Genomic DNA, 26,365 nt, shown 5'->3' with positions numbered 1-26,365 from the left:
GGGCAGCCAGTGCGGGAACAGCCGGGAGGCGGCACCCGGGAGCGCGCGCTCCCCCGCCCCCTGCACCCCCTCCGCTCTCGTCCCCTCCCCCTCCACCCCCTCCCCCCTCCGCCGCCGGCTCCCGATCTGATTCCTGATCCCTGATTCCTTGATCCTTGGTCCCGCCATGGGAGCCTAAGCGCCCCCCATTCCCCCCGGCCCCCTGCCCCCGGGGCCTTGAGGGGGAAGAGGCAGCGGTCTGGGACGGAGAGGGGGTGACCAGACTCAGGAGCCCCCCTCAACACCCCCCCATCGTCCGCGCTGCCCGTCCGGGAGCGCGGAGTTCGGAGCGACCCGGAGCGCTGCGGATACAAAGGCGCCGGGCCGAGTCGGGCGCCTGCCGAGCCCACCGGGCAGTTCGCAGCGGCGGGTGAGTGTCGGGCCGAGGGGGCGCGGGCAAAGTTTGCAAAAAAAAAAAAAAGAAAGAAAAAAAGAAACAGAAAAGGAGGACAATCATGCAAGGGGCCAGGGGGTGCCCGGCCCCGGAGCGAGCGGAGTGGCTTATGGGGGAAGGGGCTCGGGGCCACCCCTTTCCGGTCCGTTCCCCCACTGCACAGCCGAGTGCCCCCTCCAACTTTGGGGAGGGGAAGGGGTGCGTGGGGAGGGGGCGGAGCCCGGGCCTGGAGAGCCGGGGACTTTCCTGGGCCCCGGGCCGGGCAGGGGCCTTAATGATCCCGGGGGAGCCGGTTGAATCCGGAGACTGGGAGTATGTGTTGGAGGTGGGGGGAGAGGCAGTGGTAGGATCAGAGTGTGGAGGTTTTGGAGGACGAGGGTGTTTAGGGGTGCATACACACCTCAGGAGTGTGGGGAGGGACGGTGCAGGTATGCGTTCAGGGTGTGATGTGGAGTCTGGGGAGCTGGCCGAGGAGAGTAGAGGGGGTGTGTGTGCAGCTCTCGAGGATGGAGCTGGCGGCCGGAGACTCAAGCGCTGTGTATGGGGCCCAGGGGACAGGCGCCGACATCCCTCTCCCCACTCATATTTACCCATTTGGGGGGCTGTGGGCTCCGCATTGGTGAGTTTTAAAGGATTGGTGGAGGATCAGTGTGTGCATGATTCTTTGTTTTTGTGTGTGTGTGTCTTGACGTGCTGCGTGTTTCTGCAGGTGGGCCCTGGGTTTGGAGGTGTAGGTGTTTTTCTGTGCCTGAGTGTATGTCCACCCAGGGAGCAGCTGACCATGTATCTGCTGTGTGTTTGGATATGTATTTATGCGTATACTCTAGGGAGGGGGGGTGTGTCTATGCGTGTGAACTGGGGAGGGTTTATGGGAAAGAGGTGTATAGGTACTGAGGAAGGTGAGTGTGTAAGAGCAGAATGGGGGCATACCTGGATAGGTGTGTGTGCACCTGTGTACTGGGAGGAGGTGTGAGTGAATCTGTGTTCTCTTGTGTGTAACCTGTGTTGATGGATAAGTACCAGTCTGTGTGCCTGCCTCAGGTGGAGTGTTGTTTTTGAGTGTGTGTTGAGGGTACTGCCTCTTGCCCCTGCAGGCAGATTTTCCTGGCAGAGATCCCAAAGGGAGGGCTGTCTGGAGGATTCTGAGGCTTCTTGGATGGCCCTGCCTGGGTTTGAGGGTAGTGCCTTAAGTATCTGAGACCTATGGGTGGGAGTGAGTGGGCCATCTCATGAGGTGTCTGTTTGGAGAGGTGGGTTTTTGTAGAAAAGGGTGTGTGTTGTGGGAAATAGGCAACAGGGGTTCTGGTTGTAGTCCTAGAGGAATCTGGGAGCTTGGAGGAGTCAGGGAGAAGCAGAAGAGGGACTTCTTCCTTCCCCAGCATAAGTTGGATTCTAGTAGGTGAAGAGGCTACATTCTTGGCCTCCTGACCCAAGTTCAGCCCCCTCAGGCCACAGTTCTCTTGGAAAGATGTCTTGGAGTTTGCTGCTTCAGAGCCCACTAACTCTCATCCTGGATGGATGAGACCCGGTGTGGAACAACTTGACTTCCCTGTCCGTGGGGTTGAGAAGGTGGCATGGGAGCTCTGGGGAGGGCAGTGGAGGGTGTTTCTCCAGGAGTTTCTGGAAGTATATCTGTGTGATTTATCACGGAGTTTCCCTTTTCCCTGGTGAGAAGCCTGTTTGGGATGGAGCTGTGGTCTCTGAGCCAGATCTGAGGGTGAGGATTAGGGGCTGAGCTTGCCAGAGGGCACAGGTCCATGTGCTGGGGAAGGGGCAGGCACCCATCGCAGCTATTCTCATGATCACGATAATGCGGAAGTGGATCTCTCTCCCCAGGGAAGCAGCAGCTACCTCCTTTCCCTCTCCTCTCTCTTGTTCTTTCCCTTTTGGGTGAAGAAAAGGTACTGGCCATCCCCTTCTTTAGGATGCACGCACTGTTTGCCCATTTCACTCTCTCAGCCATTTTCCTCTTGCTGGCAGGGTTTGGATGGAGACACCCCGTTTTTGGAGCTGAGGCTGTGATTGCACATGCCCATTAGGGTCTCTGAGTAATTGGAATTGGAATGTTAGAGTCTCTGATGGGCATGTGCAATTAGAATGTTCCCTCTTTAGACCTCAGGACTCCCCACCTTTCCTAAGGCCCTCGGGAAAACAGTAGTGGGAGTTAGAAAATGTTGGGACAAGGGATTGGGGCTGAGTAAAGAATGGGCTTAAAGAAAAAAGCATGATTCCCTACAACCTGACATCTGTCTGATGGGTCGGGTTGCTAGGGTGAGCGAGGCACTTGCCTCTAGGACATTGTGCTCTGGCTTCTGGGGTACCTTGCTTGCTCTGTGTACTCTCTCTACATGCATGACATGCTGGTGGGGGTGCTCTTCCAAGGAGGAGGAGCTGTGGTCAGACAATAGGAAGTGCCATCTCTGAAAGTACTTCCAGACTGGAACTAGTGGCCACATTGGCCCCTCCTCCCCCATTGTCCTGCTCCTGCCTTCTCTTTCCTCTGATTCCCCCAGGCACACCTCTCTGGTGTGCCCCCCTGCTCCTTCGAGGTCTGAGGAAGGGCCCTTTACCCTGGCCCTAGAGCAGGATAGATTTTTATCTGCTCATCTGGTTTCCAAGAGGTCCTTCCAGTTACAGGGGGTGTGAACTTGGCCAGCAGAAGCTTTGGGGGGAAGAGATCCAGGACTGCCCTCAGCCCCTCTGTTTTGGGGATCCAGTCTTCTTTGCTTATTCCTCCCTCAGCAGCTCCCCACACTGTGAGGCCCAAAGGGAAGAGTCCGTCAGAGTTGGTTGGAACTAGTACTTAATTGTGGTGTGATGTTGGGCAGGTTCTTAAACTCCATTCCTCAGCCTCTTAGATATCTTCAGACACCGTCCTCCAACCCCAGCCTGGGCCTTCCTCAAGGAGCCCCAAGTCCTCTCAGCAGCCTTGCTCCCTGGGTTTCAGTTTGCTCTTAAATTCTGGTTTTGCCCCTTCCTAGTTCTGTGACCTCAGAGAACATACATAACTTTTTGAAGCCTCACCTGTAAAATGGAGTTAATAATAGGCTCTCCCTCCTCAGTTTATGAGGATTAAATGAAATAATATCCAGAGAGCACTTCACACGGTTCTGGGCACATGAGAGCCGTCAGTAAATGGTAGCTGGTGTGCTTCTGGTTGTGATCGGTGATTGTTACGGGAGAGAGTTCTGGGTTGGGGAGAAGAGCTAGGCTTTGGTTCTGCTCCTCTTCTGGCACACTATGCTGGGCACTGCCTACTGTTTGCCAGGCCCTGTGTGAAGCACGGGGGATTGAGGGTGAATAAGATGGGCTTTCACAGGGGAGATGGGTATAGACACATCGATTCGCTGTAGCCCGGTGTGTGCCCTATGGAAGTGTGTTCAGGAGGCCACTGGAGCATGGAACGGGAGTGCTCGGCCCTGGGGTGGGTGTCAGGGAAGGTACCTGGAGAAGTGCCCTTGGCTGGATTTCTTTTTTTTAATTGAAATGAAATTCACATAGCATAAATTAACCATTTTAAAGCGAACAGTGGCATTTGGTACATTTGCAGTGCTGTGCAGCCACGACCTCTATCTAAAAACATTTTGACCACCCCGAAAGGAAACCTGTACCCATTAAGCAGTTGCTCCCCATTCGCCACCCCCCAGCCCCTGGCAATCACCCTTCTGTGTTCTGTCTCTATGGATTTACCTATTCTGGATATTTCATATAAATGGGATTATGCAATGTGTGACCTTTCGTGTCTGGCTTCCTTCACTTAGCATAACGTTTTCAAGGTTCATCCAAGTTGTAGTGTTTATCAGAACTTCATTGCTGTTCGCGGCTGAATCATATTCCGCTGTGTGGATCAACCTTAGCTGGATTTAAAGGATGAGTTAGGCAGACTGGAAAGGGATGGAGGCGGGCTCCGCAGGTAGAAGCTGAGCCTGAGAGAGAAGGATCAGGGGATATTGGTGAACCCCTGCAGCTTAGTATTATTGGATCTTGAAATAGAAAGTGGGGATTTGGCCTCAGTTTCTCTGTCCTGTGCGGCTGGTGAGGATGGAGGTATTAGGGAGAGGAGAGCCTGGGGTGTTATTGCCCCTTCACAGGCTCTGGGTCGGGGATAGGACTTCTTATAAACTTGCTCTTTCCTCCTCTTCCCTGGGCAGCTCCCTCCTGTATGCATTTTTCTCCTCCCTGTGGGTACCCATCTTCCTGTTTTACTGGGCGTCAACTTCCCCTGTCTCTGAATTGACCTGAAATTTCCCCTCTCACCCTCTCCTGGTGGGTAGCCTTGTTCCTGGGGAGATTTTGGTAGCAGAGGTGAAGGAAGGGCCCGAGAGTAAATCCTGCTCACGCTTGTCCCCCAGCAGTCCTCCCTTCCCTATCCTGCCTCTTGGTGGTCTGATGTGGGCAGCCCTCTGTCACCCTCTCTTGTGTTCTGGAGAGAAATGAGGTGGGTCAGGGAGACTCTTTCCATCCCTTTCCTCCGCCCTGCTTGGTACAGAGTAGGAGCCCTTGTATGGTGGAGCCCTTTGGAAATGAGGTGTTGCTATGCTTGTCTGATGCCCTTGGCGAGGCTGGTAATTACAGAGATGACAGCTGGGAACGGGTTTGGGAGAAGCGGGCTTGGAATCAGCAGAGCTGAGGATATCCTGGTAATCAGGGTGGGGCAGTGAGAGGGGAGAGTGGGAGGAAGCTGGGGGCTGGGGTGGGGTGGGAGGCTTGGGGCCCCCTTCCCCTGCCATTTCACACACAGCTGGGTCTAGCACCTAAGGGAGAGTGGGAGGTGAATGGAGCCCAGGCCTTGCCCCACTGTAATATGGAAGGAGGGAGGGGAAGAGAGAGGCAGGGGACCCAGGAGCCCCTGAGGAGAGAAGCAGAGAGTGGGAAGAGCCTGCTCTCTCAGCCAGTGCTGGGGTGTGGTTTAAGATAGAGAGGGGCATCATTTGGGGGCTGGCGCCAACACCATAGCCAAAGGTGATTCCATCTTACTCTGGGTGGAGTCTTCTCACAGTGAGGCTGTGGGAACAGGAAGTGGAGGGGATTGGCTGTGCACCCTCTAAAGGAGAGTGAGGTGGGAACTAACATTTATTGAGCATCTATTCTGTGCCTGACTGCGATAGTCTGTATACGTTATTTAGTTGAAAACTCTTAACCTTCTGAAGTGGGCACTATTATTCCCATTTTATAAATACGAAAACTGAGGTTTAGAGAAGGTGTGTGACTCATCTAAGATTACACTGCTCCCAGGAGGCTGTGCCGGGTCTGTCTCTTGGCTCTTCCATTTCCCAAAGTGCTCTTTTTGCCTTTCCCTACTCGCATTCCAGTTAGGTCTTATTTTGCTCATTATTGCCTTTAATCTTGAACCTGAATAATTCTCTCATCTCTTGAAAAGTGGACATGGGTCCAGATGTCAGCCTGAGGAGTAGAGAAGTCTACCCCTGAGCGAGGGGGCCAGGTGGAGTCTCCTGGAGGAACGAGGTCTCTCAAGAGGAGCACCTTGTCACCAGCCTGGGGCAGGGCCACCGTGTGGGCAGAGCCTCTCTGGGGTTGGGCTCTTCCTCTCTGCTGGGTCGCTTCACACATGGGAGCTCTTGTTTGTGATTGGGAGGGGCCTGGCCCTCATTGTCTGTAGAGTTTTCCAGCACATCCCCTAACAATATCCCCCAGAGAGTTCCTGGCTCCCCCACCCTGGCCAGAGGAGAGAGTGTGTTTGTGTGTATCTGGGGAGGAGGCTCTGGCTTTTTAGGGTAAGTAGAGGTTGGACAGGAATAGGTGCTGAGCCATACGTGTGAATGCAGTGACTTAAAAAACAACCAGGTGTGATCAGAAACACTTATTTTGTCACCTGCTTTACTCCAGGAATGGAAGTGGTGGATATAAGGGATGCGGGATGTTGAGACTTCTCAGAAAGGGTGAAAACCTCAGGTGGTGGGTTTGTCAAGATGGTGGATGTCGGTTGGTACTTGGACCTTTCAACTGGCTCAGTTTTCCCAGATAAGAACTGGCTGATGGGCCAGATCTGGGCCCTGGGCTGAGGCATGAAGAGAAGGTTTTCAGAATGGAGAAACCCAGGCCTGCCCCCTGCACCCCCAGTCACACTGTGTCTCACACCTTTAGGCCCACTACTGCTTTTCCCATACAAACCAGCCTTAGTTGCCAGTGTCCCTGCTCACACTTCTCCCCATCCATATGCAAACGTAAGGTTGGCTGCCTCGCCTTTCCCATGTAGCTGCTCTCCACCTCCTCTCCGAGGCAGGGGCTATGTGAGCAGGCTTTGATGGTCTCTTGGGGAAGGGACTTTTGGGGCCTACCTGGGATAGTAGACTATGCAGAGAAGGAGGCATTTTTGTTTTCCTTGAGAGTGGGAATGTGGAGGGCACAGGAAGTTGGCCTGTGGTCAACACTCCTTGTCCACCTTCTTCTGTCCCTGAGGACAACTCGACGTGCCTGTTTTCCTTCTTGGCTCTTGCACAGCTTACCTGGTGGGCAGGTAGGGGCCAGTCCTTTGCCCCAGCTGAGGGAGGAAGAAGCTTAGAGCCTGGTGGGTGGGAATTGTGGGCCTTCCCATTGGTGAAAATTAAACAGAGCATCCAGGCATCTAGAAGTCCTGGTTACCTTCTCACCAGCTTAGCATCCTGTCTCCCCTCTGGCCCCCACCTGGGACAGATGCCAAAGGGATTACTCACTCTTTCTATGCACACTCGTTCCCCCTGCCTGGCGTTCCCTTCCAGACTGACTGGGAATGGGTCTGGGGGAGGCTAGGGAAGGAGGTGCTATGGTGTATGTGCGGGTGCACGCACACGCGTGTGTGTGCTTGTGCATGATGTGTTGGGGAGCAGGGAATTTCTGAGAACTGGGGTGGGGGTGGGGGTGCCCGAGAGAAAGCAGAGCAGGTCTCTACAGAACCTGCCTGGCCAGGGTGGGTGGAGCTGGGTGGGGCAGGCAGGAGCCATTCCAGGTTTCAGCGGGGGAATACGAGTGTGGGTGTACGTGTGTGGGGGTCTGTGTTTAAGTGTGTCTGTGGATCATGAGGGTACCCAGCCTCACCTCTGCCTTAGATGGAGGGAAATTAAGGAAGGAGGTGGAGAGGGGCCTGGCCCTGGCTTCCCCAGCTCCTTTTCAGTTAGAATGCCAGCTCAGGTGTCCTGGCCAGGAGCCCAGGCTGTGGGGCCTCCCCTGTGGTGCTCCTTGCTCTGGGGTCTGGTGGTGAGCAGCTGCTCTGGAGGCAGAGGCGCCTGAGTGACCCAAGCATGCCCCTCCCCTGCCACGCAGCCCCGTGAGGAGAAGGATCCTGCCCCCTGCCCTGGGGCTTTAAGGATGGTGAGCTCATGTCTGGGGCTGTCCTGGGAGAGTGCTGGGTTAGCAGGGCGGGGGTGGGGCACTTGGTGCCAGCTCCTGGGCTCGCTGGTCCAGCTTTTCCTACCCACATACCCTGAGATCCAGCCATTCTCTCTGGCCTCCTGGACAGCCCTGTCACCCAAGGACACCGGGCGTTTTTCAGGGTACAGAAATGAGGGTGGGAACAAAATCTCCATCCCATTCTTGGTCCAGGCCTGGGGCTGGTCCTGGCCCATTCTGTGCCTTAGTTCTTTTTGTGGTAGGGAAAACCCAGCATGGGCCTCCTGGGATGGGTGGCTTGTCTGAGGTGCAAGGCTAGACGGGAATGAATGAAGGAGCATCAGGATCCTCAGTCAGGAGTGGTGGGTGGGCGGGGCCAAAAGCACCCTTTGAGGGGAAGGGGCTCTTTGGTCTCTACTGGCTTGGCTTAGCTCTGTTGGGTCTGTTCCTTTGTCACTGGTGAGAAGAGGGGGTAGGACAGGAGTCAGTACACGCTCTCCTGTCCTGACCTTGTAGTCTTGGCTATTCTAAGACCCAGAAGGACTCATGGAGGAGCCTGGTCTCCCTCTGGGAGGAGCACACCTCAAAGTCACAGTGTTAGTAAGGTCTTTCTCGCAATGCAGGCCAAGACAGAGCTGCCTCAGGTCTAGTGACCGTGGGCGAGCCACCTTCTTCCTCGGGGCCCCACCTTTTTATCTGTAAAACTTGGGGCTGCACCTTCAAGGCTTCTTTGAGCATAGTGCTGGAACCTGCTGAGACTTGGGTGGATCCATCCACTGTCTCCCCCTGGAGGGTGGGAGAAGGGGAGGTCGGGGAATGATGTGGGCACAGTGAGAAGTTCTAGCACTCCCCTCTCCCCTGTGGGAGCCACGTTAGGTTCTGTGTTTCCTCCCCACACTGGACACCTCCCGCCCCCACCCGTGTCTGACAGGGGGCCCTGGATTGAGCACATCGGTGTAACTTAGGGAGTAGCATGGCAAAGAGGAAAAACCAAGAGTCTGAAGAGGGACAGTTATGACTTTGAATGACTTGGCAAGGTGCTCTGTCTCTCTGCATAGACTTCTAGCTCCTTGCATACCGGGTGGGGAAGTGGGACTCCTGGGGCCACCCAGAAAGGTGGGCATCTAGCACTTTGGGTGGGACTCACATTGATATACTAGAGCATTGTGGTAGGTGAAACTTAGGGAGTCATGGGCCTGGGGGCGCCCACATGTCCGCATTCTCTCGTGGGTTGTAGTGGAAAAGGGGGTACAGGGCACGTGCAGTAAGACCCTGGCTCTTGTGTAGGAATCAGAGACCTTTAATGGGCAAAGGTCCGCAGACTCCTCTGCAAGAGGGCACTGAAGAGGCGATCATGCCCATTCCCCTGCGTCCAGGTGGGAGCACCCTCCCTCGTCCCAGACTGTGGAGGGGAAGGCCATTTGTTTAAAAAATGGTGCTATCAGAGCTCTGCCCATGAGAGGAGACCTTTTGGCTTCTTGTCCTCTTCCCGCTCTGGCTAGAAGTCCTTGCTAAAATCCAACCCAGTGCTTTCTGCTGCTCCGGTACTTTTAGCCCTGTTCTCAGTAGAGATGAGGGCGATAGATGTCCTTTCTAGGTGTATGTTTGTGTCTTGTCCCCTCCCCACCTTTTCTTCTCTGGCAGAGTCACCCTGGCTTCCCCAGCGCTTCCCTCCAGCTCTGTCCTCATCTCTGCCCTGCTTCATTTCCCCACCCCAGGCCTGAGGGAGCTGGACTGGGCGGAGGAGTGGCCCTGGGCTAGAGCAGTGGGAGAAGGAGGTGGTGACCACAGCCACCTGCCCTCCGGTCATCGGTCCCAGCACACGCCTCACATGGGGATGCCTGCATCTGTGTCCAAGGCCTTATTTACCTGAGCTGGTCCTCTGAGTGGGGCAGCGGGAAAGGGTCCAGGCTTGGTCTGCATTTTGGCCAACACCAATCTCCCTCCGCCCATACCTCCCATACCACCCCAGGGCTTTGCTCCTTCTGCCTGTTGCCAGGTTCTGAGTGTATTTTTTCCAGAGGCCTCCGATTGTTTCCTGAAGAAACCCGATCCCAGAGCTCAGACAAAAGCTGGGGCCGCCAGAGGAGAAACCCCATTCTCTCCCCCTCTGTCCCTAACCCCCCCACCTCTATAACCTCCCTCGCTTTGGATGTCGGGTATGGGTTCCAGGACCTGGCTGCCATCACCTAGGCAACAGGGGGCTTTGGTTGCCATGGTGATCAATGTGGTAGAAGCTGGGCAGCCGGGACAAAAGCCCCCACATTCCCCCCCCAACCCTCCCCCCAATCCCCTTGGGATGATACTGAGACACATTCCATTAATTTTATTTCTGAAAGGCCTTTGGAGGGGAGAAGGGTCTCCTTTTTGTGACGGGCTCTCTCTTCTCTCCCTCTCTCCTCTCTGGCCTCCTTTTAACCCCAGATAATCCATGCTTAGTTTGAGCAGGGGACTGAGTGAGTGTGTTTGTGTGTCTTAGACGGTGGGGGCAAGGTGAAAAGTAATGGGACGTGTTCCATTTACAGCGTCCCACCCCCCAAACCAGGGCACTCCCTGCCCTGCACCGAGTCCGGACTTCCCTCCCCGTCTCGTCATGCCTCTGACATTTCCACTTGTTGATCTCATCCACTGATTCCCCTCCCCCACTCTCTTCCCTGGGAACGCTGCCCACCTGGGAGACCCTCCAAACCCCTGATTGCCGAGACCGATTCAACAAGGGAACTTCTGCCCTTCTCCTTGCTTACCTCCCATCCCTCCCCCGAGCCTTGCCCATGCTTGGATTCGTTCCCTGGGGTACTTGAAGGGATAGCAGGCAAGGGTCTCAGAAATTGGATTCATATTTGGCCCCTCTGTTTGGTAGGGCATGGAGGGAGGAGCATGCTGTGGCGCTTTGCGGGCACTCTGAGTTGCGCTGGTCGTGGTGGGAGAAGCAGTCCAGGGGAACAGCGAAGGTCCGTGGGTCTTTGCTAAGCAGCAGGGAAGAAGGTAGGGGGCTCTAGGCTGAACAGCTCAGAACAAAGGGTTGGGAGGGGACTGGCACCCTTGTCTGGCTTAAAATTTATCTGTAGGAGAAACAATGGCATCAGCTTCCCTCCTGGGTGTGTTTGAAGTGGTGGTCTGGTCTGGAGTGCATGTGCGTGTGTGTGTGTGTGTGTGTGTGTATGTGAATGAGTGTGACTTCTTAATTTAGTCATAGGAACAGCAGGATTTATTTATACTAGCTCTTTCCCAAGTCTCAGAGGAAGTGTCTGGGGATTGGAGCATGAGTGATCCTGGAGCCAGAGCCTATTAATTGCTTAACTAATTACTAGCTGAGCCGTTTATGAAAGCACTTCTTTCACACCCATGATCCTCACAGCAACCCCATGAAGTATGTATCATTATTTTCCCTATTTTCCCGATGACCCTACCAGGCTACAAAGCGCAGAGAAGTTAAGTAACTTGCCTGTGGTTGCACAGTGAGTCAGTGGGAGAGTTAGGTTTTGAACCCTGATCCTTGGGTGCAAACCACAGGCTCTTTTTGCTGTTGGTTCTGGCAGATATAAGTATGCAGGCTGCGGAGAGTCTGAGTTCTGGTGTCTCTGTCTAGACCTCAACCCATGGCAGTCCTTTTCCTCTTTACTTCTCCACCCCCCTCACTCTTTAACCCACTTGCTGTCTTTGAACCTGCCTGTGAAATTCAGTTTTTAGAACTAGAAAGAATAGGCTGAACCACAGCAAGAGAGATTCAGGTGAGATGTGTAAACTGTACTGAGGACTAAACCAGTAGGATGAGTTCTCAGGAGACAGGGCGGAGGAGCCCACTGTGTGATTTGCAGACAGGGTGATGAACAAGGGCCCTGTGTATGGCAAAGGGTTTGAGGAAGGTTTAGTGTTGGGTTAAGGTATTATGTCTCCATCACACTAAGTGTGTCTCTGTCACACACTTATCTTGACATGGGGATATTGACAAACATCACTAGGCCATGGAGTGCCTCCAAATCACTGTTAGGTGGATAAATGAGTGGATTTAGCATCGATTTCATCTCCCAGCAGTCGTCGTGGTTTCCTGAGAGTCAGAGAGGTGTGCTCATTTACTAGGTGGGGCTCAGTTACTTGCTGTGCGCCCACGGGCGGGTGATAGATACAAATATGTATCAGTCGTATTTCTTATCCTCAAGTTGCTGATGGTTTAGTTTAGCTGGAGAAAAGATAACAACTACACAAAGCAAACCCATTTTAGTTCTGAACATAATTGACATCTTGGCAGCACTTGACCTGCTGATTTTCTTCCCACCTTGAAACACTCTTGAGTTTTTGGCTGCCCGAGAGCCCGCTCTTCTGGCCTTCCTACTCCTCCAGCCTCACCTCCTCGGCCCTTTTGCCTGCTCCTTTTACATGTTGGGGTTCTCCGGGACCCCTTATTTAATTCTCTCCCTAGGTGATCCCATCCATTCCCTTGACCTTGCACACTGTCCATTTCTCCAGCTCAGGCTCTCTTCTGAGCCCAGCTCCTCTGACCCCCAGCTGCCTGCTCAAGGGCCTGTCTCACGGCTGTGAACTCAGCACGCTGGACGCTGAACTCATTGGCTTCCTCCCCAAGCTGGCTTCCTCCCAGGCTTCCCTACCTTATAATGGCACTCCCATCCACTCTCTTGCTCAAGCCTGAGATCTTGACGGTCCCCTCCCCCTCAGCCGGTCCTCCTTAGATCCTGTTGCTCCTACCACCAACAGGTCTCAAACTGGGCTGCTTCTCGCCTCCTCTGCCCCATCCGAGCCTTCAGATTGCAGTCATCTCCTGACTCATCTCCCTGTTTCTGCTTTCCCCTCTTGCCAATCCATATCTGCATAGTTGAAATCCTCTGCAGCCTTCCCATTACCCTCAGAATAAAAGCTAGCCTCTTCGCTGGCCCCCGGGACCTTGCAATAACCTGGCCCCTGGCTGCCTCTTCAGCTTCACCTCCCACACCCCCTCCCCTCCTCTGCTCTGGCTCCACTGGCCTTTTTTGGTTCTTTAAATACACCGAGCTCTCTGCTGCCTTTGGCCTTCCCCTGTGTCATTCTCTGCTCCACAAGCTTTCCCCTCCACTCTCCCTAGTTATCTCCTGCTCTTCCTTCAGGCTTGGGTGTCATTTTCTCAGACTTTCCAGAACCATCTAGTTTCAAGTAGCCCCTGCCCCCCGTAGTGTCTCTCATAGCGTCGTGTTCTTCTCCTTCCTTCACTCCTGCAGTTCGCCATTAATACTCACCTGTTTACTTGTTCAGTGTGCATCTGCCCTGTTAGACTGTAAACTCAGGGTCTGTCTCACCGCTGTCTGCTCAGGGCCTAGCAGAGTACGTGGCTCATAGAAGGTGCCGAGGAAGGAGTTGATGACTCAGTGAGTGAAGATCGGAAATAAGTGCTCAGTGTGTGGTGATGATTACTGGTGGGGTCGGGGTCAGAGGGGAAGGTATAGCATTGGGTGCTAGAGTAGGTGGGGGGCTTCCGTGAGGCGGTGGGGCTGGGCTCTGCAGAATGTGCAGGATTTGGGTGAGAGTTAGGGAAGAGGGAAGAAGGAGAGGTCATTCTCCTCTGCAGAATTAGAAGGTGAAATTCTGGAAGAAAGATTCTGCCCCTCAGTCTGTGAATAGCCAGATAAACTTGTGACCTTGCCTATTTCAGGACATTAGGCTTTTGGAAAATGGTTTCTACTTGCCTTCTCCTCCCACCCCCACCACATTATCCATAGTTTCCATCCCTCACCCCCGCCTCTTATTGTGCATGCATACACACACACACACACACAGCCTCAAGGGGAGCAGCTAACCCAACCTGGCCAGTAACTATGGGTGTATTTGATGTAGATGCTGGGGAGATGGTCCCAAGAGAAACAGCCATAGGCAGCCCCCTGTGGGTACACTCAGAAGTTGTGAGTGGGGGGAAGATGTGTGGAGGGAGAAGGAGAGGCCCGGGGTAGCCTCTGGACAGAAGCTAGCTTCTTTCTGCTCTCTGAGGTCTCCCGTGGTCCAGCCTGTTTGCCTGGCCAGAACCTGCCTTCTCCAAGCCTTAGTTTTCCAGGTTGAGAATAAGAAAGCATTGCCCTGGTTCTCCCCTCCAGGGGGTCCAGGGTTGGGTCATTCTGCGTGGCCTTTGCTGGCCATCTTCCCTGCACCCTGAATCCTTGGCACAGTCTGGGGCTGCTCTTTCTACGAGACAGGGCAGGAGGAACTGGGCCTGTTGGCTAGAGCAGGAACCTGGGTGGAATATTCTTGGGCGGTGGCTAGCTTCCTGTGGCTAAGCTTCCTGTGGCTGCTGTTTGGGGATGGTCTTCCTCTGCCCTGACCCCACGGGGAGCCCCAGCCACCCCTAACCAGCTGCTTCCTCTCCTCAGGAGCGTCGCTTGATTTTCTCTGAGACAAGCCCACCCGTCCAGCAAAATAGAGTCCCTCAGGGTGACGGTTGATTTCCTGAAGGTGCCCCTTGGCCTGAAGAAGCCGGTGCTGAAGGAGGTGGCTGTGGGGCCCCCCAAAAGGCCCCAGCCTGTGGCCCTGGAGCGCTACAAGGCGCGGCGTTCAGACGCCATGGACACCGAGTCTCAGTACTCGGGCTATTCCTACAAGTCGGGCCACTCCCGCAGCTCCCGCAAGCACAGGTGGGCGAGCAGTGGAGGTGACACAGGTGGCGGAGGGGGGTTGGGGGCCCTTGAGAGGTGGGCAGAGCAGGGGTGGTGGGGTGAGCGTGGCTGCTGAGAAGACCCAGGTCTTCCCTTTGACCTTTTGTGCCTGTTCCCCGGCCTCCTGCTGCAGAGACCGCCGGGACCGACACCGCTCTAAGAGCCGAGATGGGAGCCGTGGGGACAAGTCGGTGACAATCCAGGCTCCTGGGGAGCCCCTGCTGGACAACGAGTCCACGCGAGGGGACGAGCGGGTGAGCATGAGAGAGATGAGATCCAGGCCAGGTGTTTCCAGCTTGAAGTTGGAGGTCCATCAGAGAGGGGAAGGGCCTGGAAACCTGGTGTTTTCGGAGAGAGGCCACATCAGGGAGGGCATTTCGTGTCATACTTCCTTCTGTTTAGTGTCCCAAGGGTGGACCCTGTTTCAGTAGATTTCAGGGAATTTCAGGAGAGATCCTTTTGGAAGCAGCAGCCACTTCCTCATCTCCAGAGAGGTGTGGGCGACCTGGGCTGTGTAATGGGAATTGCCTGCTTCCTCTGGGCAGATGCCAGCCAGTTAGCCTGCTGGGAATCTGGAGTAGGAGGGCTGTGGTGAGTGGGGCCTGGCGGTGTGGGAGCCCTGAGTTTCCCTTGAGCCTTAAGGGCACTCCAGCGCCCTCTGGTGTGGGCCTGTAGGATAGCATTGTCTAGATCTTAGGGAAAGGAGGTGAGGAAGGAATAGAAGGAAAAAGCAGAGGAAGGGGTGAGGCTGGGGGGTTAGGGGTGCCGGAAGAGCGTTTCCCAGGACATGAGTGAGCAGGTTGCTCTTGCTCTAACCTCTGTGGCCTGCTCTGTTCATCTGGCAGGGAGGTCGGTAGGAAGAACAGTCCTGGAATAGGGCAGAGGCAGGATTTGAGATGACTCTGAGGTTGCCCATGTCTCATTCCTCCTGTTCTTTCTTCTTGGGAGCATCTTAGGAGGCTGGTGACTCCCAGCACCTTTTTCCTCACAAGAAATCTCGGTGACTGACCTTGGGCATTTCTGGGTTTGGGGTGCAGGTTGATACCTGAGGGAAATGTTCTTTCTCCCTCTTTCCCAACCCCGTCTTCTCCCTGAGACCTGGCCTCCTGAGTTCTTGAAGTGACTCTGAGATCAGCTCACCTGTTGTAGGGGAGGAGTTCCCAAGCCATTGATCCTTAGAGAGGGTAGGCAGTATGTCTGGGGGTCACACTAGGGTGAGGAGCAGACCCAGTTTCTTGAGCTGAAGGCAGTCAGCGCATCCACTTTCTACAGATCAGACTCTTCTCTCGTCCTTGGGAGAGGAGATTCCTCAACTCTCACCCTGCCAGGCAGTCTCCTACACTCTCCATCCCATGTCTTCATCCTGTAGCCTAAATCCCTGGGTGTCAGAATGTGACTCCATATCCCCAGGCTGTTCAGGAATTAAGGGTGTGGGCACTGACAGCCACTGGTGGTTTGGGGACTCCTCTGTGGGATGGCCTCCAGCCTCTGCAGAGAAACAGCTTGAATGGACCACACTGTGAAGGCCACCTGGGGACCTCAGCCTGTCCACCCTCTTGCCTCTAGGAACAGGCAGCCCCTGAGCTGTGAGCATTTAGATGGCCAAGCAGAGCCAGCCTAGAGTGGCACTAAGCCTGCACCATATCTTGCACACCCTGCGCTAATCATTTACCCTGTCGCCCTCCCTTCCTCCTGGTGTCCTCCTCTCTTCCCCACCCTGCTTTTGTCAGGTCACTCCCTTAATCAGAAGCCTTGAGTGGCTCTCGGTGCCTGGAGGATAGACGCTTGCTGCTAGAGTGGCATTGCAGGTGGCCTGCTCAAGCTCCACCTGGCTGTTCTCGGCCTCACCTGCCTTGCTCAGCTCCTGCTCACGGATCCCCCTCTCTCATAGTCCTCTGGGGGCTTCAGCTCACATCATTCCTGCCCCAGGGTGCTCCCCTTCTAGCTTCTACTGAAATCATGGGATGTTCTGAAAGCTGGAAGGAGCTTAGGGCAGTACTTCTAGAATTCTAATGTTTGAGCAATTCTTGGGGATCTTGTTAAAATGCAGATTCTAGATTAGTAGATGTGGGGTGGGGTCTGCAATTCTGCATTTCTAACAAACTCCCAGGTGATGTCCACACTGCTGGTCCATAGATTACAGGTTACATAGCCAGGCCTTAGAGATCATTTAGTTCAGTGATTCTCAATTTTGGAGGAACATTGGAATCCTCTGGGGAGCTTTTTTTTAAAAGAAGGTTGACACTTTCTTGGGTGGGATCTGGGCATTGGTATTATTTTCCAAGTGCCCTAGGTGATTCTAATTCCTGGCTGTGGCCGGGAACCCCTGATTCAGTCTCTTCTTCATGTCCCCTGCCCGTAAGGGTCAGCTTGTGTTCCCTGGAAGCCTGCCTGCTTTGCCTGGCAAGTCCGACCTCAGATCCCAGTCACTGCCTGAGCAGCTCCCTTGGCATCTATCTTGTGCCCTCTGCCCTGAGGGTTCTCTGTGCACATGCATTTTTTTTCCTGTTTTGCTGACTGGTGTGAAACTCCCCATGGCCCAGGTCTCAGACGTCCCGTCCCTGCAGATGCCAGGCTTGGGGACACAGTGGAGCTCAGGGATATTTTGATGGCTGCATGTTTGTTGATTACCCCCTCTTCTCCTCCCCTCTCCCATGCTTTCCTTTCTGTCTTCCCTCGTCCTTTCTCTTGTTTCCCCTCCTCCTCGTCATATCCTTTCCCCTCACTGCTGTGGCCCCTCCTGCTGTAGGATGACAATTGGGGGGAGACGACAACGGTAGTCACGGGCACCTCAGAGCACAGCATCTCCCACGATGACCTCACGCGCATCGCCAAGGACATGGAGGACAGTGTCCCGCTGGACTGCTCCCGTCACCTGGGGGTGGCGGCGGGGGCCACGCTGGCGTTGCTGTCTTTCCTCACGCCGCTGGCTTTCCTGCTGCTGCCCCCACTGCTGTGGCGGGAGGAGCTGGAGCCATGCGGGACAGCCTGTGAGGGCCTCTTCATCTCTGTGGCCTTCAAGCTGCTCATCCTGCTGCTGGGCAGCTGGGCCCTGTTCTTCCGCCGGCCCAAGGCCTCCCTGCCCCGCGTCTTCGTGCTGCGCGCCCTGCTCATGGTGCTCGTCTTCCTGCTTGTCGTCTCCTACTGGCTCTTCTATGGCGTGCGCATCCTGGATGCCCGGGAGCGCAGCTACCAGGGCGTGGTGCAGTTTGCCGTGTCGCTGGTGGATGCCCTGCTCTTCGTGCACTACCTGGCCGTGGTCCTGCTGGAGCTGCGCCAGCTGCAGCCTCAGTTCACGCTCAAGGTCGTGCGCTCCACCGATGGGGCCAGCCGCTTCTACAACGTCGGTCATCTCAGGTATGAGTGCGTGTGAGCAGGCTGAACGGGCTTGGGGAGGAGGCTGGGGGCACTGCTGGGCAGGAGGGCTGGATGCTGAACCTGGAGGTAACGGGCTAGGAGGGCTGTGTAGGAAGGAGTCGAGTACTTTGCACAGAGCAGGTTTTCAGCAGCATTTGCTACTTGATGGGAGGGTGTGCGTAGGATCCTGGGGCAAGATGAGGTGGGAGTTATGAGTTAGGAGTGAACAGATGATGAGACAGTTAGAGAGCCGGATCTTAGAGAGCGACGGACCAAAGAGGAGAAGGATGTGAACAGGTGCTTTTTGGAATCACTTTTCCAGCTCTTTCTTTGAGGCACAGCCTCTGTGAGCACTCAGTGAGTGGTCACTGAGATGAAGTGGCCAGAGGAGGGACCCCTAGAGGAAGAGATAATGGGGAGAGTTCTTCAGTCCCTCTAAACTTGTGGGCAGGATGCCCCACCCCCCAGGCCACAGAGAGTATCAGTAACTCCTCCTGGTCCTCTGGGGAATCTTGGGGGGATGCTGGAGGGGATGCGGTGACCCTCGGCTGGGGACCCAGGCCCAGTGCCCTTTTCCCCTGGGCTTCAGCAAGGCAGGGAAGCATTAGCAGGCCCAGCCCTGGGGAAGGCTTGGGAGCCTGGTAAGTAGAGCTCAGGCCCTGAGCCAGGGTACTTGGAAGCAGCTTGTCCCCGTCCTGTGTCCTTTCCTGCCCTGCCAACCTGCCCTGATGTGTCCCTTCCCCTGCGCCCCTTGTCTGTCCCTTCTCCCTCCCCCTCCTGCCGTCTCCCCCACAGCATCCAGCGCGTGGCAGTGTGGATCCTGGAGAAGTATTACCATGACTTCCCTGTCTACAACCCTGCCCTCCTCAACCTGCCCAAGTCCGTCCTGGCCAAGAAAGTGTCTGGCTTCAAGGTGTATTCCCTCGGAGAGGGTGAGCGGCCCTGCTCCTCCACCCTCCTGGTGTCTTCCCAAGCAGGACTCCAAGTTACCCCCTCCCTGTTTCTCACCCTCCTTCCCTCGCTTTCTCCTTTCCCCAGCCCATGTCCCAGCCCCTTCTGTTCTGTCATTTTCCTTGACTCCAGGTGGCTGGTCTTAGCTGCTGATTCTACTTGCTCTCCCTTTATGCTATGTTGTGTCCCCCAATCTGGCTTCTCTGTGTCAGCATCCCTGGTCCTAAGCCCTTGGCTCTGTGAGCTCCAGAGCCTCCTGCACTGGGTGGACCATCTGCGGGACTCCTGCACTCTGGTGTCCTCCTTGTTGCTTTCCTTTGGGCCTCCCCCAGAAACGGCCAGGAGGGTTGGGAATGGGAGGTATTGTTGCGGGGTGGGCACAGCTTCCTCTGCTCATGTCAGGTTGCTGTCTCCAGACTTCCTGGAGTGGGAAGCGAGGCCATGCCCCGAAGTGACCATCCCGTCTCTCTCCTGCTCCTGTGCAGAAAACAGCACCAACAACTCCACGGGCCAGTCACGGGCTGTGATTGCAGCAGCGGCTCGGAGGCGGGACAACAGCCACAACGAGTACTACTACGAGGAGGCTGAGCACGAGCGGAGGGTGCGCAAGCGGAGGGCCAGGTGGGTCCCTGGGGGAGGAGGGGTGTGCCTGGCGGGGGTGCTGTTGGGTGTGGATAGGCTGGGGAGAGCAAGGCCCATGGGCTTCTGTAACTGCTGGCAGTAGACGAGCAGTGATGATATGGGTGGGGGTGTGCATTTGTTTTCTGTTGCTACTGTAAAGATGAGCATAAACTCAGTGCTATAGGACAACACATGTCTATTATCTCACAGTCCTGTGGGTTGGGCGCAGGTTGGAGCTAGACCCTCCAGGTCTAATGGGGAGAAATCAAGGTGACTTCCATCCAAGCTCACTGGTTGTTGGCAGAATCAGTTCCTTGTCACCTGGTCCCACTGGCAGTTCACACACGGCAGTTCGCTTTTTCCTTGAGGCCAGCAGGAGCAGGTCTCTCTGACTTCTGCCACCAGCCGGAGAAAACTGCTTTTAGAGGACTCATGTGATGAGATGAGGCCTGCCTGGATAATCTCCTTATTTTAAAGTCAACTGACTTGGCACTTTAATTGTATCTTCAAAAGGTACTGATTATTGAATGACCAGGGGATGGAAGTCTGGTGGAGGTGGACGTCCTACCAGTAGATCTGTGAGGCTTGCTCAGCAGATGGTACAATTTTACCTGCAGAAAATGAGGTTCTAGTGCCCATATTTTGGTAAATTCTTAAATGCTGTTCTCACGCCTTCCTTTTTCCCGTTCACATTATTATGCGAACTTCAGTCCTGCCCGAAGAATCTTTCTTGGTGACTACTGCTGCCACGTCCCACCTTGGTCTGTCGGGATTTCCACGGAGGGGGAGGAGAGGGCCTTGGGACTCGACCATCCACCCTGCCCTCTGCCCCTCCTCCCACACCATCTCTGGGCTTCCAGGGAGGAAGGCAGCCCTCTCTGTTCTTATACGAGGCTGGCGCCTCCTGCAGTAGATCAGAGATCACGACCCCATTTCTGTGACATTCTAGCATGTCTCCAGTGGTCTCAGAAATGATGAGCCAACTTCCTGATGGGAAGGAAACCAGAGATGTCCCCGACCCCCTTTACCTTCTGCCCTACCGAAGGGTCTTTGGATCTCCTGTGCTATCACCACCATTCTTGGCCCATAGGGGACCTTTTCCTTCCCCCATACCTTGATTGTAACTGGGAGTCCCTTGGTTCACCTGAGACAAAAGAATCTTTTCAAAAGGAACTTTGCCGAGACACTCGAGGGCCGGGGGGAGAGCAAAAGAATAAACAGAGAAACTGTAGACATACGCAGATCCACACATTTACTTAGCCCAGAATCCCATCCTAAGCTCCTCGAAGTTCCCAGGTTCCTGGGTTTCCAGATGTGGTGTTGGTTTGTGTGTCTCTGTGCTTTTAACATGAACTGGCTGCTTTTTCCTGCTTCTTCCTTAACTCTTATGTTTTTGAGGTTCGCCCATGTTGTCTGTCCCAATCCAGCGTGTTACATCTTACCACTGCATAGTAGTTCATAGAGTGCTCCTACCGTCCTAACCAGTATTTGGAGTATAGTCACCTTCCCAATTTTTCCCATTTTGATGGATAAGTAGTATCTTATTAACATTTTATTTCTCTCTCTAATTACTAGCAAGTGACGACTTCATATATTTTTCAGCCTTTCAGGCCTCTTGTGAATTGTGTGTTCACCTCCTTTGCCCATTTTTCTATAGTGTTCTTGCCTTTTTCTTCTTGATTTGTAGCAGATTCTTTGCATATTCCTCCCTTCCCCCAACAGATGTTAGTTAATGTTGCCCATGCTGTCAGGGTTGAGTAGAAATCTGTCATTTCATGTAGTTATATCTATTAACTGTCCACCTGGTGAAGTGTGATTTGGGGGTCTTATTTCAGAAGGCTTTTCCTAGGGTTTGACGTAGTGCTTGTCTTTCCCATAGCACAGTTCCTAGTTGTCTCTCTGGGTTTGACGCTGGATTGTTCTCTGTGAGTCCCTGGACTTGGCTCACCGAGCTCTACAGCTGTTTCCTGTCCCTAGTGGGGGAAAGGTGCCCCCCCTCCAACCACACACATGCACACTCACACATGCACGTGTGAGCAGACACATGCACACAGCCCCCAAAGCCCAGCCATTGGCTCCAGATGGGTTTGTATTGCTTTGGGGAGAGCACAAAGGCCTGACCTCACTCAGGCTGCTGGAGGGCCAGAGCCAGGGGGAGAGGAGAAGTGGGTGCCTAGTCCAGACCTCTCCTGTCCTGCAGGCTTGTGGTGGCGGTGGAGGAGGCCTTCACTCACATTAAGCGGCTGCAGGAGGAGGAGCAGAAGAACCCCAGGGAGGTAATGGACCCCCGGGAGGCAGCCCAGGCCATCTTCGCATCCATGGCCCGGGCCATGCAGAAGTACCTCCGGACCACCAAGCAGCAGCCTTACCACACCATGGAGAGCATCCTGCAGCACCTTGAATTCTGCATCACGCATGACATGACGCCCAAGGTAGGCTCGCTCTGCTCCTAGCATCCTTCCTCTTTCCCCAGGTCTGGCCCCTTCTTTTCACCTTCCTTCTCCCAAATTCTCTTACTTCTGTCCTTACCCTCCATCCATCCCTCTGTCTCCTCTCCAATTCCCTGTAGTCTCTTCTCTCATCCCTAACCCATCCACCCCATCTCTGCATGTTCTTAGGTGGTGTGGAGAACGGGGAGCTTCAGGACTATTTTGGGAATGGCTGAGACCTATTTCTCATCTCTAGAATTTCCAGATCCCAAGCCCCACCTTTTACCCCCTTCACCTCCACCAGGTGTTCTTTGCTCTGTGCTCTTTTCGAGCCATTACCCTCCCTCAACTCTATCACCAGCTTCCTAGAATTGCTTCCCCTGAGCCATCCTTGGTGACTGAAGGACTGAAGATGTTGCACTTGAACCATGACTCCTCTAGCTTTCTGCTGGTGCAGACCCGCTCTGCGCCAACCGTGTAAGCTGTATGGAGAGGAAGGAAGAAAGAGGGGGGCTTGCCCCGGTCACCGCATGGCGCAGGAGGAAGAGCAGAGGATGAGGGGTCAGGAGAGCTGTGCTCCAGTCCCAGCCCTGCTGAGCCACCTCACCTCTGGGGGCTCTCGCTTCCTCATTTATAAAACAAGTGTTGGAGGCAGATGATCTCAGGCCCCTTCCTGCTCTGACATTCTAAGATCGTATGCAGACATCTTGGTTGTCTTTGGAAGTGGTGCCCCTGGAGGATGAAGGATGGCACGTGGGTGGGAGAGATGCCTACACAGCCCCTTCTCCCCTCCCCAGGCCTTCCTGGAGCGATACCTGGCAGCCGGACCCACCATCCAGTACCACAAGGAACGCTGGCTGGCCAAACAGTGGACACTGGTGAGCGAGGAGCCGGTGACCAACGGGCTCAAGGATGGCATCGTTTTCCTCTTAAAACGCCAGGACTTCAGCCTGGTGGTCAGCACCAAGAAGGTCCCCTTCTTCAAACTCTCTGAGGAATTTGTGGATCCCAAGTCGCACAAGTTTGTCATGAGGCTGCAGTCCGAGACCTCGGTGTGACTGTGCAACAGCAGGGGCAGTGGGAGACGCGGGGGGCTCCTGAGGGTGGTGGGTGGGAGCTTGGCTCCCAGGCCACATTCCTGCCGCCCTTCTTCCTCTTGCTCTTGGTTTTTTTACTTGAATTAACTTATCCCCCTCCCTGACTCCTCCCCTCTTCCTTATTGACCCCACGGGAACCGGGAGAGACTGTCCTGCCATCAATAGTACCTGAGAAGTTCCCTCTCTTTTTCCTGGAACCCCCTCACTTTTGTAATCACTCCAGGTCCTGCAGGAATCAGTGCCTCTCTCCCTTTTTGCCCTGGTGACAGTCCTTCTGAAAGGGCACAGGGCCCTCCTGAGCCCCCACTCACGAACCCTAGTTCTTGTAGCAGTTCTCTCCAATGGCCCCCGACTGGCTGTCTCTGGGAGGCACAGATGTGACTCCAGAGAGCCACGGTGCCAAACTCCTCCAGCGCAGCAGCTTGCCGCGGCCTCCAGACAGCGGGTGAATCCGCCCCTTTTGCCCACTCACCCTACCTGTAACAAACCCTGAGTTCTGGGACAGCACTCCTGTGTCCTCCCACACAGTCCCAGAGTCATGGGTCTCTCTGCTAGGGTTATTTGTTTCCAGCTGTTAGAGCCTCCTTTCCCCATCCTCATAAATTCAGAGCAAGGGAAGATCCCATCCTTTAAGCCTGACATCTCTCTGTTTCTATTTGTATGGTCTCATGTGACTGCAGGCAAACTGAGGCGGAAACCCTCTCTGACCACTTTTCCTGGGCCTTCAGGGACAGTACCTTTCTGCCACTGGGTCTTCCTAGGCAGCCTCTGAGGGAAGGGCAGGAGAGACCCCTGTGAACATCACTGACCCCTACCCTCTGAACCTGCCCACACCTTCATTCCCGCCTTGGTGGGGGAGGTTTCCCTTCCCAGTGAAGGATGGCATGTAGACTCCTGTACAGATTTAGTGGCTTGCAGACCCTGACCTAACCTCTATTGTTGTCTTAGACAAACGTTTTTCTTTCTTTCAGCAGCCACCCCCAGTCCCGCTGTCTCTTCTCTCAGCTCCGGAGACCTGTTGCCTCATCTCTTTTTGGGGGGGAGCCAGCAGCTCCTCCTCATCCCCTGCCTTAAGTCCACTTCTTTGCCTCAGGGGTCTCTTTTCCTTGGCTGGCCAGGATCCCCTCGTCTTCATTCCCTGCCTGGCTCTCTGGGCTCTGGTCTCCCTCTGTACCAGGTGAGGGACCAGGATCGCTGCCTTTTGTGGGTACTTAGCCCCTCACCTATTTAGCTTCTGTAGTCTTTGCACCCGATATGAATTCTCAAGAGTTTAAGTCTCATTTTGAGCAAAATTTGCTGACCCTCTAATACATATTTTCATTGTAAATTTGAGCCTTTTAATCAGACACCTTTAAATTATGTAATTTTAACCAAGGGGAATAGAACTGGGAAACACCCATATACCTCCAGCCAGGATCCACGTGGAGGATGGTTCTGCTGGCTGGGCTGGAGCTTGCCTCTGGCCCAGTCCTCTAAACAATTCACAATGCCGCTTTGTAGGCCGATCTTTCTCCTGAAAAATTCACTGGCTCTTGCCTTGTGGCGTGCCCCCTGAGATATGATCTCCATTGATCTCTTACCAGGGAGGCGTCCTGTCTGTATAGTGGCAGCCTGGGCATGATGGAGCCTAGTGGTTGGGGTTTTTCCTTCTGTCCTTTCTGAAAAAGCACATCTGTCCACCCACCACTTACTAGAGAAGGGCTCTTCAGCCAGTGTTTACCTTGTCCCACAGGGGTGGGTTGTGGGGCTGACTTAGGCAGGACCTGGAGATCAGCCTTGGGCTGGGGCTGTGGGTTTTGGATAGGCCTGAGTGAAATACATCCTGTCCTGGGGTCCCGGGAAGGTATCTTTTCTTCTCTTCAAAGACCTGGTTTCAGAGGAGTCCCTTCAGGGTCACGTTTCTAAATACCTCACTATCCTGGAGAAGAGGGCCTGGATGGTGATTGGGGTGATTGCCTTTGTGGGCAGGAGTGGGGCGTGGTGTGGTTTGAGGAACGAATTGGGGCGGGGAGAGGGAAAGTATTTCGGATCTTAGTTGCTGCCCTAGGTTAGGGACGGGGGAGTGTTTATTTTAAGAACCTGCCATGTTTTTAATCACTGTGATTTTTTCATTCCTTTTTTTTAAGACAAAAAGAAATTCTTTCCCCCCAAACTCTCTCTCTAAGCACTAAGGGCTGTGACTGAGAATGGTAGTGTTTTGGTCCTTTGCGTCAGAACTGTGGTATCTTTGTCTTCTTTGATTATTATTATTATTATTTTTTAAAATGTCAGGATGGATCGTCAAGTGTATGGCTGTGTTTGTCTTTTGCTTCTCCTATATGGGAAGTTGTCTTCATGCTGTGAACTGCTGTGGGGTGTGCAGCTGACTCAGTCCCTCTGAGCTGTGTCCTCCACTAGGCCTGTCCCATCACGTGCGGGATTTCCTCATTCTTCCCTTGTGGGGGTGTGCCCACCTATTGTCCCCACTGATCCCCCATACCACCGTAGGGGATGCTGTGGGTGGGTCTCTCTAGGGTTCTTTTTTCTATAACTACATGGCATCCTAGTTCGTCCCTGCCATACCTCCTAGGCCTTTCTTTTCATCGCCTTGGACCGCTTGTCCTTCCCTCCACACCAGGACGCTGTGCCTCAGTCCTTCACCTACCTCGCCTCTCTGCCACCATCCCCATTGGTCCCTTTCTCTTAAACTACTCTTCATGCTCTCTGTTTATTCTCGTTTACAGTCATGTGTTGCTTAATGACAGGGATACGTTCTGAGAAATGCGCCATTAGGTATGTACTTACACAAACCTAGATGGTATAGCCTCCTATGCACCTAGGCTATATGGTACTAATCTTATGAGACTACCGTCATTTATGTGGTCCATTGTTGATCAAAACATCGTTATGTGCCTGTGACTGTATTTTCTTTCAGTCTCTCATTTTTTTTCCCCCATCCCCGTCCATTTCAGCCCTTAGTTTTTCCTTCCCCATCCCATCCCAGTATTCCTGTTGTAAACCCTGATACAGTACCTGTGTTGAGATGTTGGGATCCTGGAACCCTCTCATCTGAAATATCCATTTCCTAGAGTTTGTGCTTCTCTCTTTCTCTCTTGGGCCTGGACGAGCTCCCTCGCCCCTCCGTCATGTCTGTCCATCTGTCTGTCATCTGTTTCCTCTGCTCTCCCCACGGGGCAGCGTCTGCTGATGGATTCAGTCTGGTGTGTGATTGTTGTGATGTCTTCTATGTGCGAAAGGAAGGGGCTTTTTGAGTCCCTCCAAGTGAGATTGTAAGTGTAGAATTTTCCACTGTTGGATCTAGATTTTTTTTTTCTTTTTTTTTGGGTTACAGAGCTGAGACCTTGTGCATGCATGTAGAAAATTGTAAAATGTAAATTTTTTTTTAATATATAAAAAGCTTGTTTTTACAGTTTGCAGTGGATCTAAACATTATGGCAATTTTAGGGATTTTTTTTCTTAAACATAGGAACTAAAACTGTAAAAATTTTTTTTATATAAAATAAAGACATTTGACTTTTG

General features: G+C 53.9%; 1 protein-coding gene across 1 annotated transcript; it reads left to right on the top strand.

Annotated features, from left to right (window-relative positions):
* On the top strand, positions 1 to 26,365 carry VANGL2 (VANGL planar cell polarity protein 2). Its single transcript, XM_070608439.1, has 8 exons — positions 1 to 409; positions 14,110 to 14,370; positions 14,525 to 14,645; positions 17,141 to 17,748; positions 18,544 to 18,680; positions 19,185 to 19,320; positions 21,521 to 21,752; positions 22,547 to 26,365. The coding sequence occupies exons 2-8, from the start codon at positions 14,300 to 14,302 to the stop codon at positions 22,805 to 22,807; spliced, it is 1,566 nt and encodes a 521-aa protein (XP_070464540.1). The 5' UTR covers positions 1 to 409; positions 14,110 to 14,299; the 3' UTR covers positions 22,808 to 26,365.

Source organism: Equus przewalskii, unplaced genomic scaffold (genome assembly GCF_037783145.1).
Source record: "Equus przewalskii isolate Varuska unplaced genomic scaffold, EquPr2 ChrUn-6, whole genome shotgun sequence".
Taxonomy (NCBI): domain Eukaryota; kingdom Metazoa; phylum Chordata; class Mammalia; order Perissodactyla; family Equidae; genus Equus; species Equus przewalskii.
This window is presented reverse-complemented; position numbering and strand designations above follow the sequence as displayed.